Source organism: Solanum tuberosum, unplaced genomic scaffold (assembly GCF_000226075.1).
Source record: "Solanum tuberosum cultivar DM 1-3 516 R44 unplaced genomic scaffold, SolTub_3.0 scf00365, whole genome shotgun sequence".
NCBI classification, from domain to species: domain Eukaryota; kingdom Viridiplantae; phylum Streptophyta; class Magnoliopsida; order Solanales; family Solanaceae; genus Solanum; species Solanum tuberosum.
The window spans coordinates 77,835-97,634 of record NW_006239290.1 but is presented as its reverse complement, the minus strand read 5'-3'; the positions used below and the strand labels follow the sequence as shown (position 1 = coordinate 97,634).

General features: G+C 35.3%; 3 protein-coding genes across 3 annotated transcripts in view; all 3 read left to right on the top strand.

The window, feature by feature from the left end:
* The first annotated feature begins 574 nt into the window (after positions 1-574).
* Positions 575-4,951, top strand: LOC102600215 (vacuolar amino acid transporter 1). The gene is made up of 12 exons (XM_006361614.2): positions 575-756; positions 1,250-1,489; positions 2,112-2,431; positions 2,517-2,731; positions 2,933-2,956; positions 3,066-3,246; positions 3,351-3,570; positions 3,713-3,848; positions 3,933-4,098; positions 4,192-4,235; positions 4,338-4,400; positions 4,640-4,951. Exons 2-12 carry the CDS (start codon positions 1,281-1,283, stop codon positions 4,730-4,732), a joined length of 1,671 nt encoding a protein of 556 aa, XP_006361676.1. The 5' UTR covers positions 575-756; positions 1,250-1,280; the 3' UTR covers positions 4,733-4,951.
* Positions 4,952-5,421: 470 nt separating this feature from the next.
* On the top strand, positions 5,422-9,747 carry LOC102599881 (thioredoxin-like 3-2, chloroplastic). Its single transcript, XM_006361613.2, has 5 exons — positions 5,422-5,801; positions 7,385-7,459; positions 8,105-8,171; positions 9,246-9,263; positions 9,382-9,747. The coding sequence occupies exons 1-5, from the start codon at positions 5,491-5,493 to the stop codon at positions 9,484-9,486; spliced, it is 576 nt and encodes a 191-aa protein (XP_006361675.1). The 5' UTR covers positions 5,422-5,490; the 3' UTR covers positions 9,487-9,747.
* A 3,769-nt stretch (positions 9,748-13,516) lies between these two features.
* The window catches only part of LOC102599556 (SART-1 family protein DOT2), an 8,921-nt gene continuing 2,637 nt past the window's right edge, over positions 13,517-19,800 (top strand). The window contains exons 1-9 of the mRNA XM_006361612.2: positions 13,517-14,414; positions 16,256-16,397; positions 16,488-16,542; positions 16,984-17,097; positions 17,204-17,300; positions 17,380-17,446; positions 17,592-17,651; positions 17,743-18,358; positions 19,326-19,687. Of these exons, the coding sequence (XP_006361674.1) occupies positions 13,666-14,414; positions 16,256-16,397; positions 16,488-16,542; positions 16,984-17,097; positions 17,204-17,300; positions 17,380-17,446; positions 17,592-17,651; positions 17,743-18,358; positions 19,326-19,687 (2,262 nt within the window). The 5' untranslated portion in view covers positions 13,517-13,665. The remainder of the gene's footprint in view (positions 14,415-16,255; positions 16,398-16,487; positions 16,543-16,983; positions 17,098-17,203; positions 17,301-17,379; positions 17,447-17,591; positions 17,652-17,742; positions 18,359-19,325; positions 19,688-19,800) is intronic.

The window sequence follows — 19,800 nt, the reverse complement described above, 5'->3', positions numbered from 1 at the left end:
CAAATCCTTTTTACTTTCTTAAATTCATACCAAATCAAAGATCAAATACAAAAATTAAAATTTAAAACTAGAGCAAATATGTGCTTCACTCTAACGGTGTGCAGATGTCCTCTGTCATACTTTTGGGACATTGGTGTCCCCGCCGTTCAAAAACTAGAGCAAATATGCCATTCACTCTAACGGAAGACAAAATAGGGACACGTGACACAATCTTATCTGTCGATCCGATATTTAATAAATGTTAGATCGGTGGATAAGATTGTGACACGTGTATGTCCGTTAGTATAAAAAGTATATGTGCTCTAGTTTTTGAATGACAGGAAAACCAATATCCCAAAAGTATGATGGAGGGTATCTGCATACTATTTCTGATAGTTCGGAGTATATTTATCCTTTTCCCTATTTAAAAATAATAAAATAATCTCACGAAATATTCGAACATCCAATCCCATCCCATAACCAAATAATACCATGAACGGACCAAAAGTTGGTCATGTGCAGTGCTGTCATAGGGAAATAAATAACCCATTTATAATTTGTGGCATCATCTTCTACTCATTATATATATAAAGATCAAGAATCACCATAATACAACACACCAATAATTTCCCTTTCTTTTTTTCTCTCAAAATATATAATTTCAAGAATATCATATAGTAGTAATCTCAGTGTCTGCTCAAAATTTTGAAAAAGCCAAAGTCTTTGGAGATTTTTCAGCAAGAACAAGAAATACCCTTTTGATATTCATTGCTAAAAGTAAGAATTTTTCTTCTTTTTTTTCTAATAATTAGAAAGTTGTTTCTGTTTTTCACTTTTTTTTTCTTTGTTTATGAAAAAGGGATACTTTTGATTCTTAAATTTGTCTTTGGAAAGTTGAAATTTTTCAATAAAAATCAAATCTTTGTCATGACCTTGACTTTTACTTTCATAATCTTTATTTTGGAATAAAAAAGATTCTAGCTTTTTCAAATCTTGGACTTTCTTTATTTATGGGGTGCCACTAATTTTCTTGATTTACAAAAATTTTACGTGTATGACTAACATGAAAGCCTTAAAGATTGTTTTTTTACCTTATTTGTACGTATAGTATAATTTTTCGACGAAGGAAAGGGGTTTTCCACATTTTTCTTGTAAAGATTTTAGTTGATGGTTCATTTAGTTTCTATTTAGAGTTTGATTTTGTAGCCTAAATGGTATTTTTGAGGATATATTTTTGTGATTAAGGGGTGGGGATTTTGTGTTTTTGCAGAGTTTTTTGAAGGATTGAAGAGAGACAGAAGATGAGGAATTCTGTCTCTGATCATAGTTTTTACATAGAGAGTGATGAAGAGGATGATCATCAGGAGAAGCATTTGGATAAATCTGAAGAAAATGGAGATGGAAATGAATCTGATTCTTCAAATTACTCTAATGATGATGATGATAATCATAATGATCGGCTCGAGAGCAAACCTAGCTCTTATAACCCTGCTTGGCCTCAGAGTTATAGGTATTCAAAAGATTTACTTTTGGTTCATTTCAATATCTTGAGTTGGAATAGATGTTTGAATCATTTGGCTTTATGTTGTTTATTGTGTTTCAGTTATCGCACTATATTGTTGTTGTTACTGTTCCTTTTCTGCCTTTTCTGAATGCGCTGCACGATTTTCCTTGTTAGTTGCTATGTTTTCTTCACTGTCGTTTGATTTGTTGTACTTGAGTCAAGGGAGGTTTGCATACACTCTATCCTCTCCCGACCCCACTTGTGGGATTCATGGGTATGTTGTTGTCGTTGATAGGATAATGGGGTTTAACTTCTAGTACTTATTTTGTATAATATTAGTCTTATGTGGGCTTAAATGGAGCATTGAGGATTCATATAACTGGCCTCAACTTGTTTGGATTGAGTCATTGCAGTTGTTGTAATTTGGTAGCATGATGAGGTTTCTCTGTTCATTGAATGATCCTTTTTCCATTATGAACTGTGTCGGAAGATGAATCTTTTGACTCATAAGCTCATCGAGGTGCCATCATTGTTCGAGTTCTTGAATGATTACTAGTTACATTTTGCTTTCCTCCTGGTTCCTGTTTCATATTTCGTACCTCTAATCTTTGTGAAACACTTCTTGTAGGCAATCTATGGACATATACAGTAGCGTGCCCTCGCCAAGTCTTACCTTCCTCGGGACACCTTCATTAACACGTTTAGGCAGCTCATTTCTTGCCTCATCACTCACAAGGAGACACACTCCTGAAGTGTTGCCCTCTCTTCATAAGCCTCTCATATCACAAGCAGAAGAGGATCAACCACCACAGCGGCGTAGCTCTCATACTTTACTGCCTCCTCTTCCATCAAGGAGATCTGCCATTAAGAAATTTCCTGATGAGAAATCGGTGGCACATGAATTACCAGTTTCCCGTCAAAGTTCCTATGGCCAAGGCGTCCTAAATGGTTAGTTCTCTGAACACAGTATAATGTAATCCATCGTACAGATATTTCATTGAAGGTTTGATAGGAACATATTGTTTTCATACAGGAATTAATGTTCTATGTGGAGTAGGAATCCTTTCTACACCTTATGCTGTGAAGGAAGGTGGATGGGCAGGGCTTTCTCTATTGTTCATCTTTGGTCTGCTTTCTTACTATACTGGCATACTCCTGAGATACTGCTTAGACAGCCAACCAGGGCTTGAGACTTATCCGGATATTGGTCAGGCAGCTTTTGGTACAGTTGGAAGAATTATCATATCAGTATGTTCTATTGACTGTCAGTTATCTTTGCACTTCAACCTTAGTTATAAAAATCCGTATTTTCATTTGTTTGGGCAAATCATCTCATGTCTGGTACATAAATAATGTTAGTACATATTTGACAGTTTAAGCATAAGTATACAAGAATCACGGCCTTCCTGATACTGATTCTTTTCTTCTTTTGTGTATTTGTGGATGCAGATAATTTTGTACGTGGAGTTATATGTAAGTTTATGTTGCCTACACGTTGTTTATAATATCCTTCGGCTTATTAATTTCCAACATTGTGCCTCATCCTGGTATATGCTTCATTAATTTTGTCCTTCATTTGCAGTCCTGTTGTGTTGAATACATAATTTTGGAGGGAGATAACCTATCGGCTTTATTTCCAAATGCACACTTGAATTTAGGAGGCTACCAATTAGATGCACGGCATCTCTTTGCTTTGGTAACCACCCTAGCTGTTCTTCCTACCGTTTGGCTGCGAGACCTCACTGTTCTTAGTTACATATCAGGTTAGTAGCTAACATCCTATTAGAAGAGCTTCATCTCTGAAGTACCAAAAAAAAACAAATTGTTGGACAATGAAAATTCTGAATTGGATGTCTATAATTTTCAGCTGGAGGAGTTATTGCTTCTGTGATGGTTGTCATTTGCTTGTACTGGCTTGGTTTAGTCGATCACGTTGGCACTCAAAGCAAAGAAACTGTTCTGAATCTTTCTAGTCTTCCTGTTGCTATTGGACTTTATGGATATTGTTACTCCGGGCATGCAGTGTTTCCCAATATATACACATCATTGGAGAAACGTAGCCAATTCCCTGCTGTCCTCTTTACCAGGTAAATATATTCACACATCAAAACAACACCAAGGTTGAGCTATTTATAGAGCTTATCCGCGTCTACATTCTGAATTTCCTTAGATAACAAATCCTGCTTTTCTGATATGTTCATTGTGAATGTGGATACAATTTGGATGCAGTTTCGCTATTGTGACTGCGTTGTATGCCGGAGCAGCTGTTATGGGATACATGATGTTTGGGGACTCAGCTGAATCCCAGTTTACTCTAAACTTGCCTACAGATTTAGTTGCCTCAAAGATTGCTTTTTGGACCACGGTAAGTGAAACATGATTGATCGAATTCTCTCCTTGATACAACCATTTGTACACGTAATGACAAAATCGTCTGCTTCATTTGCAGATCGTTAATCCATTCACAAAATATGCATTGACTATGGCCCCAGTGGCTATGAGTTTAGAGGAGTTGATACCATCAAACCACACCAAATCTCACATGTACAGTATCCTCATTAGAACAGCACTGGTGATGTCCACATTATTCGTGGCTCTTAAAATTCCATTTTTCGGTAAGTTAAGCTGCTATAATGTACTTATTAACATTGTGTTCTTGCCCTCAAAAAGAAAAAAAGTATCAATCTTATCTACTGATTCTCCTGCAGGATTTGTGATGGCGTTGATCGGATCATTTTTCACGATGCTCGTTGTGAGTCCTTCATACCAGTTCTATGTTTTCGTTAAATAGATCGATTTTCTGTTTCCATTTATTGACTTGTACTAATATATATGATCTTTTCTTATATTTCAGACATTGATTCTACCTTGTGCTTGCTTCTTGAGAATTTTGAAGGGAAAAACAAGCCCCATTCAGGTACAAGAGAAGTTTCTCTATGGGCGTGTCCGGTATGAAGGAAAATGTTTTCCACGGAAAAAGTTTTCCTCTATACCAAACACACCCTATATCTATCTCAAACCATTTGTTGTTTCGATAGTCAGTAGGTTCAAATGAACGTGATCTTCGTTATATATATGTATACTTTCCAAATCCTTTTGCGTTACAGTTGTACTACTGAACCCGTCCTAAATTCGCCTTTTTTTTTTGTTATGCAGGTAGTAACATGTATACTTATCATCATAATAGGCAGCATATCAGCAGTTATTGGATCCTACTCAGCTCTCTCCAAAATCATCCACAGCTTATGAGTGAAGAAAATTGGCAATACAATGGCCATTATAGATGTTTTCGAGTCTTAGATTTAACAAAATTTCATTTTCTCAGTGTGTTCTGCTCTTAGTCTCAGACTTGTGATTTTGATGCAATCATTTTTTTGTCTTTTAGAGAAGAAACTTTATGTCATATTGATTGCATGTTACTCAAAGCATATGGCTATATATAGATTGCTTCATTTTCTTTTTTACTAATTCAGTCTTGGGATCTTGAGCCGAGTGTCTTTCGGAAACAACATCTCTACCTCCACAAGGTAATGATAATGTCTGCGTACATTCTACCAACTAAACATTTCAACTCATTTATTACATATCGTGAACACTCAACGTCGATGTGACATATAAATTTTGGAGATGTCATCTCATTATACCTTAAAAATAATTGGAGAACTACAAAAATTATACCTATACATGTGAGTTCTTGTTTTTTAGTTCATATTTGTATTCGAGCCTCGATATATTTCATGAGATTTCAGGTTCAAATTTCAGCAAATTTATCCACATCCGTCCTAGTCTTGATGGACAGAATTACCTGATATCTATAGCTAGTGGAACGTAACACATACCATATAAAATTAATCGAAGTACACACAAATTAATTGAAATTAATTAAAATGCACGTAAATTAACTCGAACACCCCCAATTTTTTGATTTTTTTGGTCATTTTTCTCTGTGCCCCAATAACCACTACAAGAGCCGTCAACGCTGTTTAGCTTTATCGAACAGTAAAGTAATGTCTAGCTCAATACAATTCTCTCCAGTTATTCAACAATTATTCGCAAGAAAATCAAACCCATCGTCCATTTCATCTTTTAAAGCTTCAAAATTGGTACATATAGCACCAATTTCCCTAAATTGTTCAAGAATTCACTTGGATTTTAAGGTGAGAGTTCAGGTTTTGGAAAATCATGATGGAGAAAGTTCTGTACAAGATCTTGATGATTCACCTGCTTCAATTGAGCTACAACCCGTTTCTGATGAACCCCAATTTGATCGAGTCATAGCTGAAGCACAACAGCTTGATGAATCTGTTGTGATTCTATGGTGCGTTTTTGTTCCAAGATTGTATTTTTCTTGTTGGAATATGTTGAATAATTAAAAGGGTCATCTTTAAATTAGATATAGAGAAAAGGGGTTTATAAAGTTGTGTGTTTTTTTTTTTTTAGCTGGTTTATGATTTTTCACTCTATCAGTAGTAGTTGTAGTATTGCTCTCAGAATGTTTGGTCATGCTTTTTATATTGCTTTGAACTGTTTTTTCTCGAGTGTATTGGAAACAGTCTCTCTACCTTTTTTAGGTAGGGGTAAGGTTTGTCTACACCTACCTCTCCAAAACCCCACTTTGTGGTTGTTGTTGGTTTATGATTTGTTAGTTGTCTTCTGTACCAAAGAATGAGAAATGGTGTGTTTATTTTGTTATTATTTGGTTTTTTGCCATCTTATATTGATAAAACAGTGATTACGGCTGAATGGTTTGAGCATAAGAGTGCTTCAATGAGATCTCTGTAAATGGTGAAATGTCACATGTCCCTCTATTATGAGATGTCTAGTTCCTCTAGGTTGATATGAATAGTGTAACTAGTTTAACAAATCAGTTCTTAGTGTAACAGCTTAACGGATCAGTTCCTAGTGTAACGAGCTGAATGGATCAGTTCCTAGTGTAACGAGCTTAACGGATCAGTTCCTAGTGTCATGAGCTTAACAGATCAGCTCCTAGTGTAATGAGCTTAACGGATGAGTTCCTAGTGCAATGAGCTTAATGGATGAGTTCCTAGTGCAATGAGCTTAATGAATCAGTTCCTAGTGTAACGAGCTTAATAGATCAATTCCTAGTGTAACGAGCTTAACGGATCAATTCCTAGTGTAACGAGCTTAATGATCATGTCTAATATATTATAGTAAGTAAGATGAGGTAATCCAGAGTGTTAACAATCAGTTCCTAGTGTAATGAGCTTAATGAATCAGTTCCTAGTGTAACGAGCTTAACGGACCAGTTCCTTGTGTATCGAGCTTAACAGATCAATTCCTAGTTAACGAAGCAGTTCCTAGTGTAACGAGCTTAATGATAATGTCTATATATTATAGTAAGTAAGATGAGGTAATCCATAGTGTTAACAATAAGTTTACATGTATGCCTTGTTTGGCTCATTTACAGTGATTGCAGTGTATAGTCACTAGGCCCATTTGAAACAGATAACTCAATAGAAAGTGCTGACATCTAGAAAGCATATAGGAAAATACCAATTATTGAGCGATGACATGCAATGAAAGTGCTCAATTTTCTTAGCGACTTAGTTCTGATTATGTTTTATACGCAGATGCAAGAGTTTCTTGTAAGGTTACATATTTGAAATTTAGTACCAATGTTCTTTCCTAGGAAGTCATTTGATTTGCCATCTCCATGTGTCTCTTGATTTTAATCTTATTGTCCTCTAATTGTTCATATGGTTATCATTTAATTTGATTAGATGACGGCTCTTGTTTCCTAGTGGATCATTTTACCATGACCTCAAAGATAGAAGCTGAAGTTCTGTAGGTTATCTCGTGGATGAGCTTATGGGATGACACTGGGTTGTTGTTGTTGTAATTTGGTGTTTAGTTGATGTATAAAGCTCTTTGAATCTGCAGGATGGCAAACTGGTGCCGCAAATGCATATACTTGAAACCAAAATTGGAAAAATTGGCTGCTGACTACTTCCCAAGGTTGTGCTCTCTTGCATTTCCCTTCAGATATAACACATTGCAATAAAAAGCTTTCTCTACGCCTTAAGTGTCTACTTTAGTTGCACTTACTGTTGGTTCGTATAGGATTTGCAAGCAGCATTTGTGCTACTCCCTGATCAACTTCCGCACTACTCTTCAAACTTTTCTATATCTGTCAGAGATAATTCAAAACTTTGGATTCTTGTGAAATTTATTTGTTTAGAGACTACTCATATCTCATAAGCATTTTGAGAAGGGTTAGGTACTCTGAATTTTGTAGTTCTTTATTTACTTCCCGAAAGACCCAATAATAGATTGGTGAACAGTTCTTATGTATGGGAAAGACAGTCCAGGAGCTCTCTGATTAACAGACGAGACCTTTTGGCATGTTATCAGAATTAGTCCCCGTGATTTAGCTAGCAGGGAAGGTTTGAGGACACTAAAATTGCTAGAGTTCATAAACTGGATTAGATGGTCGCTGTTACTCCTGAAAGTAGATTACAAGAATCAATTAATAACTATAGATTGCAGCAGGAAGTTGCTTGTGTGTACTTAGGAATGCATTGTGCATCAATTTCTTTAGCGCGAAGAGTTTTAGTTGAATTTGGGTACTGATCCAGATCTTTTACTATCTTAATGTCCCAGAACACGCTTTTACTCTGTTGATGTCAATAATGTTCCACACAAGCTTGTGGTTCGCGCTGGAGTAACTGTAAGGGTTTCTTTCTCCCAACATCTTCCATATGTTTAATGTCTTTTTGCTATGTGATTGTTAACTGCTAAACATGTAAAACTTATAAAATCATTATCTTAAGCACTCGAGGCTATTGTAACATCATCTTTGCAACATCCTCTGATGAAAGCATAAAAATTCTTATTCCTTTCCAGACTTGTCAATGATAGGTAAACCAATCCTATAGTAATTTTTCTTCAAGTAACAGTAGGGTCAAGCCAACTTGCATGCACTTCAATTAATCCAACGAGTGGTGCATTGTATCCGATCAGTTCATGCTATCTTTCAGGTCGGATACCTAACCTGATATTCTTTTCTGAAAGTTGATAAAATTGCAGTATAATTGCATAGGAGTACATAGGTTACCCGCACAATAGATGTGGTACTTTTTTTTTGTGAATCAGTAGTATGAATTGATGCAGACAATGGCTAGAGAATCATAAATAGGATGATAGGGCATGGTTGGCTCTGAAAGTTTAAGAAGTGTGTTTAGAAAATGTCGGGCGTGCTGCACCAAGGATGTGGCCTAGTGGTCAATGAAATGAATTAAGAATCATGAGGTCTCAGGTTCAAATCCCCCAGCAGAGACCAAAACACTATAGGTGATTTCTTCCCATTTGTCTCAGCCTTGTCTAGGTGGACAGAGTTATCTGGACACCACGGTTATCGGAAAAAAAAATGTTGGACATGCACATGATTTCCGAAGTATAGCTTTATCCCTTGGTCGTTTAACTAGGCCTTTCATTTTTGGGCCATCCGGCAGAGCAGGAGAGATGATTTCACCCCATAATAAACATTAACTTCATATGTACAGCTAACATGCAGCAGTCATACGATGCACAAGTCTCCTTTACTTGCTAAAATACGCGTTGCTACTTGAAACACTCTTTTTCTTAAATAAAATGCTGTTGTTTTTTTCTTTCTGAAAGTAGTATTGTTGTTATTTGATTAGTTAAGGGCACTGTTGTGGTTTGAATTTCTTGGTATACATTTAACGATGTGAATTCTACCTTTTCATGTGTCCAAATACATGTGGTGACGAAACCTAAACAGAAAATGCCGACCATACAGGTAACAAACACTACCTATTTAGCTTCTCGACAGCTAATTTTGCTCTTAGATGTTTTTAGCTTCTATTCTTTTACTCTTTTCATGGTAAAAACATAGTGTAAATGTGATTTCTCTGTAGTTATGGAGGGATGGGAAGAAACAAGCGGAAGTAATTGGCGGCCACAAAGCCTATGTAGTCGTTAGTGAGGTCCGCGATATGATTGAAAATGAAGATAATTTGTGACTTGAAGGCATGTCCTATACTTTCATTAGAATCCATTTTTCCAGTTTTGTTCTGGTTCATATCCTATATACTTTTACTTCAGATGTGTACTTTTGAAAGGGTAACTATACACATAGATTGACTTTTTTTTTTTTTTTTTTCAAACATTCAAAGAGTAAAGTGTTGATTTCTTTTCCTGTATCCTGTACATTTATTGAAAACAGCAGCTCCTGAGATATATGAAATTAGTCTGGTGCAAAATGTCCATTATTATATTTTTAACCTTTTATGTACTAGTTATTGTTTCTTTTCTCCATTGTTTTCGGCATGACTTCGTCACTATTGTATTTCCTTTCCGTACTTTTTTTATGTGTTACTTGCAAAGTTACATAAAAGTACCACTATATAAAGTAACAAGGGAGTAAAAATTAGCTACTAAAAGTAATTTCCCATAAAAAGATGGAAATTATAGTGTTATTTGTGCTTAGATTTACAAAACATAGTGAATTTTGCTTAATTACAAAATGTACCAGAATACATTGTAATAATGGTAAAATACATTATATCTGTGTACATAATAAGTGTATTCATGTGTATACGATATTTTTATAGCGGAATACATTATATTCATACGCATAACAATAGTGAAATATATTATATTTGTGTGTATACAAAAATATCTGTCTAATTGTATAGATCCTCACAGATAATAGATATATTTACACATATCTACTATAAAATTTCAAACCATCACTATATTATGTAATTTTTAAAAATTATCGTTGTTTCCAATAAATGTAGGGCCTTAATTTGTTGAGTCACATCATTTTTCCTATTTGATTCTTAAAAAGAGGTCTAGTGATTTGTAACGAATCTCATATCCTTATGAGAATTGATGAATTAAGGAAGCAGTACGATGTTTTGCTAGAAACAAATTTTGTTTTTTGACAGAAAGAGAAAATTGTAGCCCCGAATCAAAAGGTGGGCATCTCAATCTAAACCAACATTATATACCAAGAATTGATACATCAGGAAGATAACATCCTTACACTCTGTTTGAATCATTGTTACCCATTGTTTCATAATGTACTGTATTGTATTATTCTCTATTGTACTGTTCTGTATGGTAGATACAATATTTGGCTAGACTGTATTATTTGTTGTTGTTTAATAACATTTTTATTGTTTAGTTTGACTGTATCGTACTGTATTGTAATTTATAAATTTACTAAAATATCCTTAATTATTCCAGGGTATGAGGTTCGACTAGAATTAAATAATATATGGTAAAGGGTAAAAAAGTATTGTGAAATATTATGCCATGATATAATTGAAAAAAGAAATTAAGTAACAATGGGAACACACCAAATCGCTTATTCCATAAAATGGGGGTTTTCATTGTTACGTAACAATGAAATTTAATAATACAATACATGTTAAGTAACAATCAAAACAAACATTGTAGTAATGGTAACGATACAATACAATACAATGGGTAACAACGATCCAAACAGAGGCACATGAGTTGATACTAAGCCTTTTCATATTTCCATAGTGAGAGTGTTGCTTTGAAGTATTCGAAATACAAGATTATCTTCATGCAAAAGTTATCAGTCTATCGAACTAGAATGACCTTAATTGAAGAAGTGAAAATTTCTTTGACTGTTCTTCGCAGACCAGACATAACCAACTCAAATTCCAACTCATATTTGGGTTTGGTTCTCAATTGCAAATATATCAAAAAAAAAATCTTTAATTGAGCAGTAATATCTTACAATGATTTATTTATAAAAATACTCAATAGAATTTCTTCTCTAGCGAAATCAAACCATAAGATGCATTACTTTTTATCCAACAACTTTTTTTTCTTTACTTTGACACTAACCTAACAAAAATATATTTGATAAGTTGGTAGGCAAATAAACTTTAAAATTTTAATTTTGGCATATATTTTTTAATCATAAGTATCACGCATATTAAGAATAAAACTAAGAAAAATACTTATCACGTGACTTCCAAGGAAATAGGACACAGTGAAATGATATAAGAAAGAGATATATATCATCAAACAATATCTGGGCAACAAAATGTAAATACAAAAAATAGGAGTTTTTGCATTTTGATAACAAAAATAACAAAATGCATATCTTCATTATGATACACTCAAGTGATGTATGACCGCTATCAGCTTGGTAGTTATTCTCATTTTTTACTATTTACATCATGATGTAATTATATCTGGGATTACCACTTTGATCCATTACAATAGTAGTAACTATGTTGACAAACTGACACTTAAGAGACTATTTATATTTTGTAAGTAATTTTCAGATATTTATTTATAATTTTTTTTTTAGTTATTGTGCATTTGTATGTGTTTTCAGAGTGCCACGACACAAAAGATTAATAATGCACGGTAATTTTTCATAAATTGCTTAAATTTGATGACATCAATTGAATTACTTAATTCATCTAAAACGAAATTTTTAATTTTGCTATTGCAAATGGATAAAGTATAACAGTTTTCTGTTGGAATGATTGAATATATCATCTCAAATTCGATTCTCTCAATATTAGCTTACATGTCTTTGTTTTTTTCTTATATAAGAGTTGCTAAAAATAGACATTTTTTTACTTAATTTTTTATATATCCTACGCAAATATACTTACATATGACGTTTTCTTAACCTTATTCTGAATTATTACATGACTTATCCGATAGATGTAATTATATAAAAGATGATTTTTTTTTTGAAGTTTAAATAAATAAGATGTTGGACACGCATTCACAATATATTACCTTTAATATTGTGGTAAAAAAATATGTTACTAATATCAAAATTTAAGTAATTTAATTTAAAATTTTAAAACATTTTTATTTAGAAGACTAAGAAGTTTTTCTTTCTTTCTAACAATTTTTTTTTGTACTTGACAATTTTGTTCTGCAAATTTTAATATTATCTAAATTAAAAATTCACTATAAAAATTGCTAATTTAGACTTATATATAATTGAATACGTAAACACATATATTCTACGTCATATAATATACCTACAAAATCATATAAGTTATAGGCATAACACATAAATATGACCTTAAACTTGGCTTCAAATTATAACTTTGACCTCAAACTTTTAAAGTGCACAAACAAGCACTTTAACTATCCAACTTTAAATAAATAAACACTCAATTTTTGCGGCCAAAGAGTGTGAAATACAAATGCTCCAACGTGTATTAGTGAGCCACTCAATGGCTGTCAACTAATTAAATATTTTACACGTCGATTTTAGAACTAAAAAAAATAAAATTAATTCAATTAATATACAAGGGTAAAGGGTTAAAGATAACTTCATTTAACCTCGTTGTCTCTCCAAATTTCAAAACCCTAGCTAGGGATTACAACCAAAATCTGGTGAACCAAAGGAAAAATCATTCAAGATTTTTGCTGACCCTGATGTATATCTATTCATCTTCCTCAATTTAGTCCATGTATACCTTAATTTTGCCCTTTTGAAAGTTTATTTTTGATATAAGGTAGAATCTTTTTGTCACTATGAGTGTAAATTCGTTCTTTTTTTATTGCTTTATACATATGGGTCATATTATAGTTATAGCTCTTTTTGACAATGAAAAAAAAATTAGAAGTCATTTGCATTAAAAATGAGTAGAAATCGTACTAAAGAGAGGAAAAAATCTTGCTTTGAAAGAAGAGGAAAATAAATAAATTTTGATTTGAAAATATAAAGATATATATATAAAAAGGATTTATTAAGGGTATAATTGTCATTTCGGCATTTTTTACCGTTGTGGGCCACAAAATTTACTCCTGATGCACGCAGAATGAGTGCACATCACGCTTTTTGCCAGGTGAAACTCAAGTGTTTATTTATTTAAAAGTTGGATAGTTAAAGTGCTTGCTTGTGCACTTTGAAAATTTGAGGTCAAAGTTATAATTTGAAGCCAAGTTTAGATCCTATTTATGTGTTATATCCCTGTGTGTCTACTCGTTCAAATTTACGGTAAGGGTCTATTTGTATATTCAAAATTGTAAAATTGAACTACATAGATATTTTGGGGCTTTAGCTACCTTACCCTAAAGCCTTCCTCTGCCGGTATACCTCCATCTCACGGCGGTGTGTGCCAATTTTTCCCTGTTCACCTGCTTTACTTTACCTAGAGCTGCCCGGCGGTGTGCCTGCCATGGGAATGATGGAGATAGATGGACGTGAAAGAAGTGTTGATTCAGAGAGGTGGGAGGATGATATGGAAGAAAGCGGGTATGATAAATCTAAGGATTCTTCAAGTAAGCATCGAAGCAGTAAGGATAAGGATAGGAAAAGTAGTAGTGGTCGAAGAGAAGAGAAAGAACATAAAAGAGATCGGGAGAAGAGTAAAGAGTTGGAGAAGGATCGTTCGTCAACTCGTGATAGAAGGAAGGAAGATCGTAGAGATCGTGGAAAAGACCGGGAAAGAGATACTGAACGGGGAAGAGATAAGGAACGAGATCGGGATACTGACCGGGAGAGGGATAGTGAACGGGGAAGAGATAAGGAACGAGATCGGGATACTGACCGGGTGAGGAGCAGCAAGGATAAGGATAGTGAGAAGGTAAGAGAGAGGAAAAAGGAAAAAGAAAGAGGTAGTAGAGATGGAGCTGAGAAGGAGAAGGGGAGAGAAAGAGCTAAAGAGAAGGGGAAGGAAGTGGCTGAGGATGATAAGGAAAGGTCAAGAGACAAAGATAGGAGCAGCCGTAGGCAGCGAGATGAGAGTCATGATAGGAGTAAGGACAAGGACAGGCGGAAGGATGAGGATTCTGATTATCGCGATTCAGCTAAGCAGGAAATTGTTGTTTCTCATGAAGATGAGGAGAGGTCACATAACAATGCAGTTGAAACAGGTGGATCACAATCTGCTGCTGCTGCTTCAGAGCTGGAGGAACGCATTCTGAAGTAAGTAACCCATTTTTTACTGGCTCTTTTATTTCATAATGTGTCATATTGTATTGTGTTATCTTGTATCCTACTATATTGTTTCATAATATATCATATTGTATTGTAGTGTGTTCTATTGTATCGTACTGTATTGTTTTAATTGAATACACCATTTACCATTCAATTGATTTCAGCTAATATCTTATAATAAGAAAGGAAAAGAGAAAGAGTTGCTACTTTTCTATGTTAGTTTTTTTTTGAGAAGGTAACAATTTGTATATATTTATCCATACAACACCTAGGTTGTGCTGAAACCATATTTTACATGTGAAAAAGAAGAACAAACTGCTTCGTCAACCTATCAAAAAACAAAGGCTTCTATCACTGAAGCAGTACCTTCTATGTATCTCTAGTTAGCTCAAAAAATAGAAAATATCTAAAGCAGTTCAACTTAAAAATATCTCGAATTTCTCTCTTCCTAGATTGTCCACCAAATGCAGGCTGGGACAAACCTCCATCCATCTTTCTGTGTCAATCTTGTACTTGCTTTTTCCCAGCTGAGCAAGACCTCAATAATCTTTCTTGCCATTGTCCAAACAATATCTGTGAGACTAATGAAGATCTTCCATAGCATGTCAGTGATCCTACAATTTTGGAATAGATGGCTGGCTGTCTCAGTTTCTTTAGCATACATGTAGCACTTTGAGCATATGTTGAAATTTCTCTTGCTAAAGTCATCATGTGTCAACACCACTTCCCGGGCTAACAACCAGTTGAAACATGCTACTCTATAGGGTATTTTAACTTTCTATATGTTCTTCCAAGGCCAGTTGTTCATCTGTTGAAGGACTTTATTGAGTAGCTTATAAGCTGAACTAATTCTGAAGCATCCTATACTGTCTATTTTCCATAGAGCTCCAAGTAGTGTAAGCATCTTTGATATTGAAGGGCACTGACCAGTTTAAACCAAAAAGGGCTAGGAACATGTTCCAAAACGGCGGTGAAGCATGCCCCCAAGGCCTAGCTCGAGTGGCAAAAGGTGGAGGATTTGTGGCTTAGGTCGCAAGTTCAAGCACCACACCATGCAAAGCGAAGCCTGGTATTTAAGTGGAGAAGGGTAGAGGGGCGGGCCCATTATTTACCGAGTTTAGAAGTCTGTGATTGGTCCAAAGGGCGGGTCACAGACGGATTTCTCGGTTATCAAAAAAAAAAAAGGGCGGTGAAGCATGAGGTGGTTGATGCTTTCTGATGTTGACTGACACATGTAACACCTATTGACCAGTTGGAATCTTCTTCTCTTAAGATTGTCTTGAGTGAGGCATGCTTCTTTTCAGGCTGTCCAAGTAAAACATGAGAATTGCGTTGAGGACATAATTGTACAAATAAAAGTGTGCTCTCCCTACGGTTTAAGCCTTTATGTTAGATTGTCACACATTTCAACAATAGTGATAATGATGGTATCCACCCGTCTGGTGGTCATGATGTTATTAACATTAACAATGTAACTTTAACTAGAAACGAACCAGAGAAAGGCGACAATAGTGGTGCTAATTTAGTAAATTTAATCTGTAATTGTTACCATTCTGTTAATGGTTATCCATTTGTATTTATTTTGTTGAGAGATTCGTTTTATCATCTGTCTTAAGCTAGCACATGGTTTGTAGCTGTGTGCACTGGCTCCTATGATGTGTACGGTGCTGGTTTAGTAATTTAACCAGGGCAGTTGTACATGCACATTGGTTGCTAGATGCACAGAATTCTTGAAAGATGTTTTGACACAGTAGAATCTAGATGTGGTTTGATAAGTTATGTTTGTTGTACTTGGTAGCTATAGGCTGAAGGAATGCTTATGACTGCAGGATGAAGGAAGAGAGGTTGAAGAAAAAATCAGAAGGTGCTTCTGAGGTGTTGACGTGGGTTAGCAAGAGCCGGAAGATCGAGGAGATAAGGAATGCTGAGAAGGAGAAAGCCTTACAGCTTTCAAAGATTTTTGAAGAGCAGGTAGGTTGTCTGCTGATGTGCATGTGATTCTTTCTGTTGGAATTGGATTGATTTGACTTCAGGTCTTCATGATATATTACAATCTTGCAGGACAAAATGAATGGAGAAGAAAGTGATGAGGAGGAGAATGCTCGGCTAGCTGCAAGTATGGATCTTCTTTCTGAATATTTCTTTTGGTTAATCTTTCTAATCAAATGTTTTACAAGACCATGCACATTCAATCAAAGTCGTAATATATTGTCTTTGGAACAGAAAAAAATGATATTCTTGGTGCATTTGTCTTGTTTGGGTGCAAAGCTTCCTGCTCTTCATTCTTAGTCTGTTTGATTTCACTTCTACCTATGATACAAAAATTGTTGGTGGAGTCCCTTTTATCATCCAACTCTAATCAAACTGGTGTTGCATGTGAAATCCAAAATTTTGATGTCATCATTGGGGAAATGAAAGTATCCAAGGTCATTCCTTTCATGTAATATGACGTGGCTTTTGTGCAGTTTGGAAACGGAAGTTAAATGGCTTTATTATATTCTCTGAATTGAAATAGTTGAAGAATGGTCTTAAGTTTGTCTTTAATTTCTCTCAACAGAAGAGCTAGGTGGGATGAAAGTACTCCATGGGCTTGACAAAGTAGTCGAAGGTGGGGCTGTTGTCTTGACACTCAAAGATCAGAGCATACTTGCTGGTGATGATGTTAATCAAGGTAACCAAATAAGTGATATGTTCATGTTTTCTTTTGTTTTGTTTCTGCTTTCAGCCTTCAGTATTGTGGATTCGGATTTTGTAGTGACTTGAATTGTATACCCCAGAGGTTGATGTGCTTGAAAATGTGGAAATTGGAGAACAAAAGCGAAGGGATGACGCTTACAAGGCTGCAAAGAATAAAACAGGGATCTATGATGACAAGTGAGATTTAATATACCTGTAATCACCACTTCTTTGTAAAGTTTGAATGACTAATTTATCTCATTATGATTGGATGTAGGTTCAATGATGAACCTGGTTTTGAAAGGAAAATATTACCAAAATATGATGACCCGGCAGAAGAGGAGGTTTAACTCTTTGTTTCCCTTTTCTTTTTTAATTCTCAGAAAATATTGTATTTCCTGAATATTGTTTAAAAACATTTTGTCCTCAATTTAAGAAGCACGGACTTGTACATCCAATCTGTCTTTCTTACCCTAGATTTTCTTTTAGGGAGTTATTCTTGATGCAACTGGAGGTTTCAATATTGATGCAGAGAAGAAACTGGAGGAGGTAAGTCATTTTTATCTATCTAATCATGTATTGTTTCCAGACTGTATGTCAGGTTACATTTGTTAACAGAGTTACCTTTTTTGATTGCCAGCTACGGAGAAGGATTCAGGGGCCTTCCTCAATAAATCGGTCGGAAGATCTCAATTCTTCTGGGAAATTATTGTCCGACTACTATACTCAAGAGGAAATGGTTCAATTTAAGAAGCCCAAAAAGAAAAAATCACTGAGGAAGAAAGAGAAGATGGACCTAGATGCCCTTGAAGCGGAGGCCAAATCTGCTGGATTGGGTGTCAGTGATCTTGGTTCTCGCAACGATAAGACTAGGCAGGTCCTTAAGGAAGAAAAGGAGAGAGCAGATACAGAGATGAGGAGCAATGCTTACCAAGCTGCTTATGCCAAGGCTGAAGAGGCGTCCAAAGCACTTCGACCCGAGAAAACTAAGAACAATCAGAGAGAGGAAGATGATGCAGTATTTGATGATGATGATGAGGAGCTTAGAAAATCCTTAGAAAGAGCCAGAAAGCTTGCTTTGAGAAAGCAAGAGGGCCTTGCCAAAACCTTTCCAGAGTCAATTGCTTCGCTTGCCGCTTCCCGTGCAAATGATTCAACAGTGGATAATACAAGTTCTGCATCTGGAGAGGCACAAGAGAACAAGGTTGTCTTCACAGAGATGGAAGAGTTTGTCTGGGGGCTTCAGCTTGATGAAGGTAATACTCTTTAATTTGCTTGACTGATCGTGCTAATAGCCATTTTATTATGTGCGATTTCTCAAGGTAATTGGGAAAGGTTTATTCAATTGCATGTGGTGGATAGGCCATGTTTTTGGAATAGGTTTGTATGCTTGCTCAATTTAAGTGTTACCAGTTATGAGTAATTTGTGAGTTGGGAAGAGAACACTGGATAGTGAGGTCGGCAAATCACTGAACGGAATTACTCCTTCAATTTAACAGTCCCCTTTTCTCCCCCTTGTGGGTGTGGAGTAATGTTATATGGGGTATCATCGAAACAAAATACCGATACACATTGCAATTGAGTCTCCAGATATATCGACACAAAATTCTGAAACTTATTACAGTTAATCTCCAGGTACAATATTGAAACAGAATTTTGAAATGTTCTACAATTAGTCACTCTTCCTTCTTACTCCAACTCCTATTTTAGATGATTAAGAAAAGAAAGTAAAAAAAATTGGAGGTTTATAGTATATAGATATTCTCCAGTTTATTTGTGAATAGAAGTTGTGTTGTTTTTATGGAAATTTCTTTTCTTTTTTTGCATGTCCATGCCTAAGGGTGTGTTTTTGTGATGATGAGCATTTAGAGTTATCCTTGTTATAAGTTCTTCAACAAAAAGACCTTGTAGAAGTTCTTCAACAGAAAGTCTAATAAATAAAAGCTTTTCAATAGCAAAAATCTTGTTTGTCATTGGAATTGATTCTGAGACAAAAGAGTCACACATTTCCTATTCAACATATATCTCGACATCCCTCCAGGGATATCTGGTTGAATTGGAAGGACATAACACAGTTTTGCAATCATGTTTCACGTTTTAATGTTGTATTTTTGCTGTGTTTTTATATTATCATTAACTGCAACTTTTACTTTGGTCTTTACTGGAACTTGGCAAAGGCTTTCAAGGGTGATATTATCTGATATTACCTGTTTGATCTTGTAGAGGAACAAAAACCTGGTAGTGATGATGTTTTCATGGAGGAAGACGTGTTGCCAAAACCCTCTGATGAAGAAATGAAGAATGAGGATGGTGGTTGGACCGAAGTGAAGGAAATTAAGGAAGAGGAGCCCTCTGTAAAGGAGGAGGAAATGGAAGTAACTCCAGATAATACGATACGTGAAGTTCCAGTTGGAAAAGGTTTATCAGGGGTTCTCAAACTTTTGCAAGAACGAGGTACACTCAAGGAAGATATTGAATGGGGTGGTCGAAACATGGACAAGAAGAAGAGCAAGCTCGTAGGCATCCGTAGTGAGGACGGGAAAAAGGAAATACACATTGAAAGGACTGATGAGTATGGGCGAATTGTAAGTACTTCTACTTGACTAATGAGTTTTTGGATTCTCTAACTTCTATTCGCCACTAGTTTTGTGCTATTAACCCCTTCAACCAGTATGCTGTTTATCCAATTGTATCCCCC

Coding starts and splice junctions, on each gene's coding strand:
- LOC102600215 (XM_006361614.2), top strand. CDS start 1,281: ATGAGGAATTCTGTCTCTGATCATAGTTTTTACATAGAGAGTGATGAA. Junction 3,247..3,350: donor TGTTCTTAGTTACATATCAG/GTTAGTAGCTAA, acceptor TATAATTTTCAG/CTGGAGGAGTTATTGCTTCT. Junction 3,849..3,932: donor AGATTGCTTTTTGGACCACG/GTAAGTGAAACA, acceptor CTTCATTTGCAG/ATCGTTAATCCATTCACAAA.
- LOC102599881 (XM_006361613.2), top strand. CDS start 5,491: ATGTCTAGCTCAATACAATTCTCTCCAGTTATTCAACAATTATTCGCA. Junction 5,802..7,384: donor GAATCTGTTGTGATTCTATG/GTGCGTTTTTGT, acceptor TTGAATCTGCAG/GATGGCAAACTGGTGCCGCA. Junction 7,460..8,104: donor GCTGCTGACTACTTCCCAAG/GTTGTGCTCTCT, acceptor TTAATGTCCCAG/AACACGCTTTTACTCTGTTG.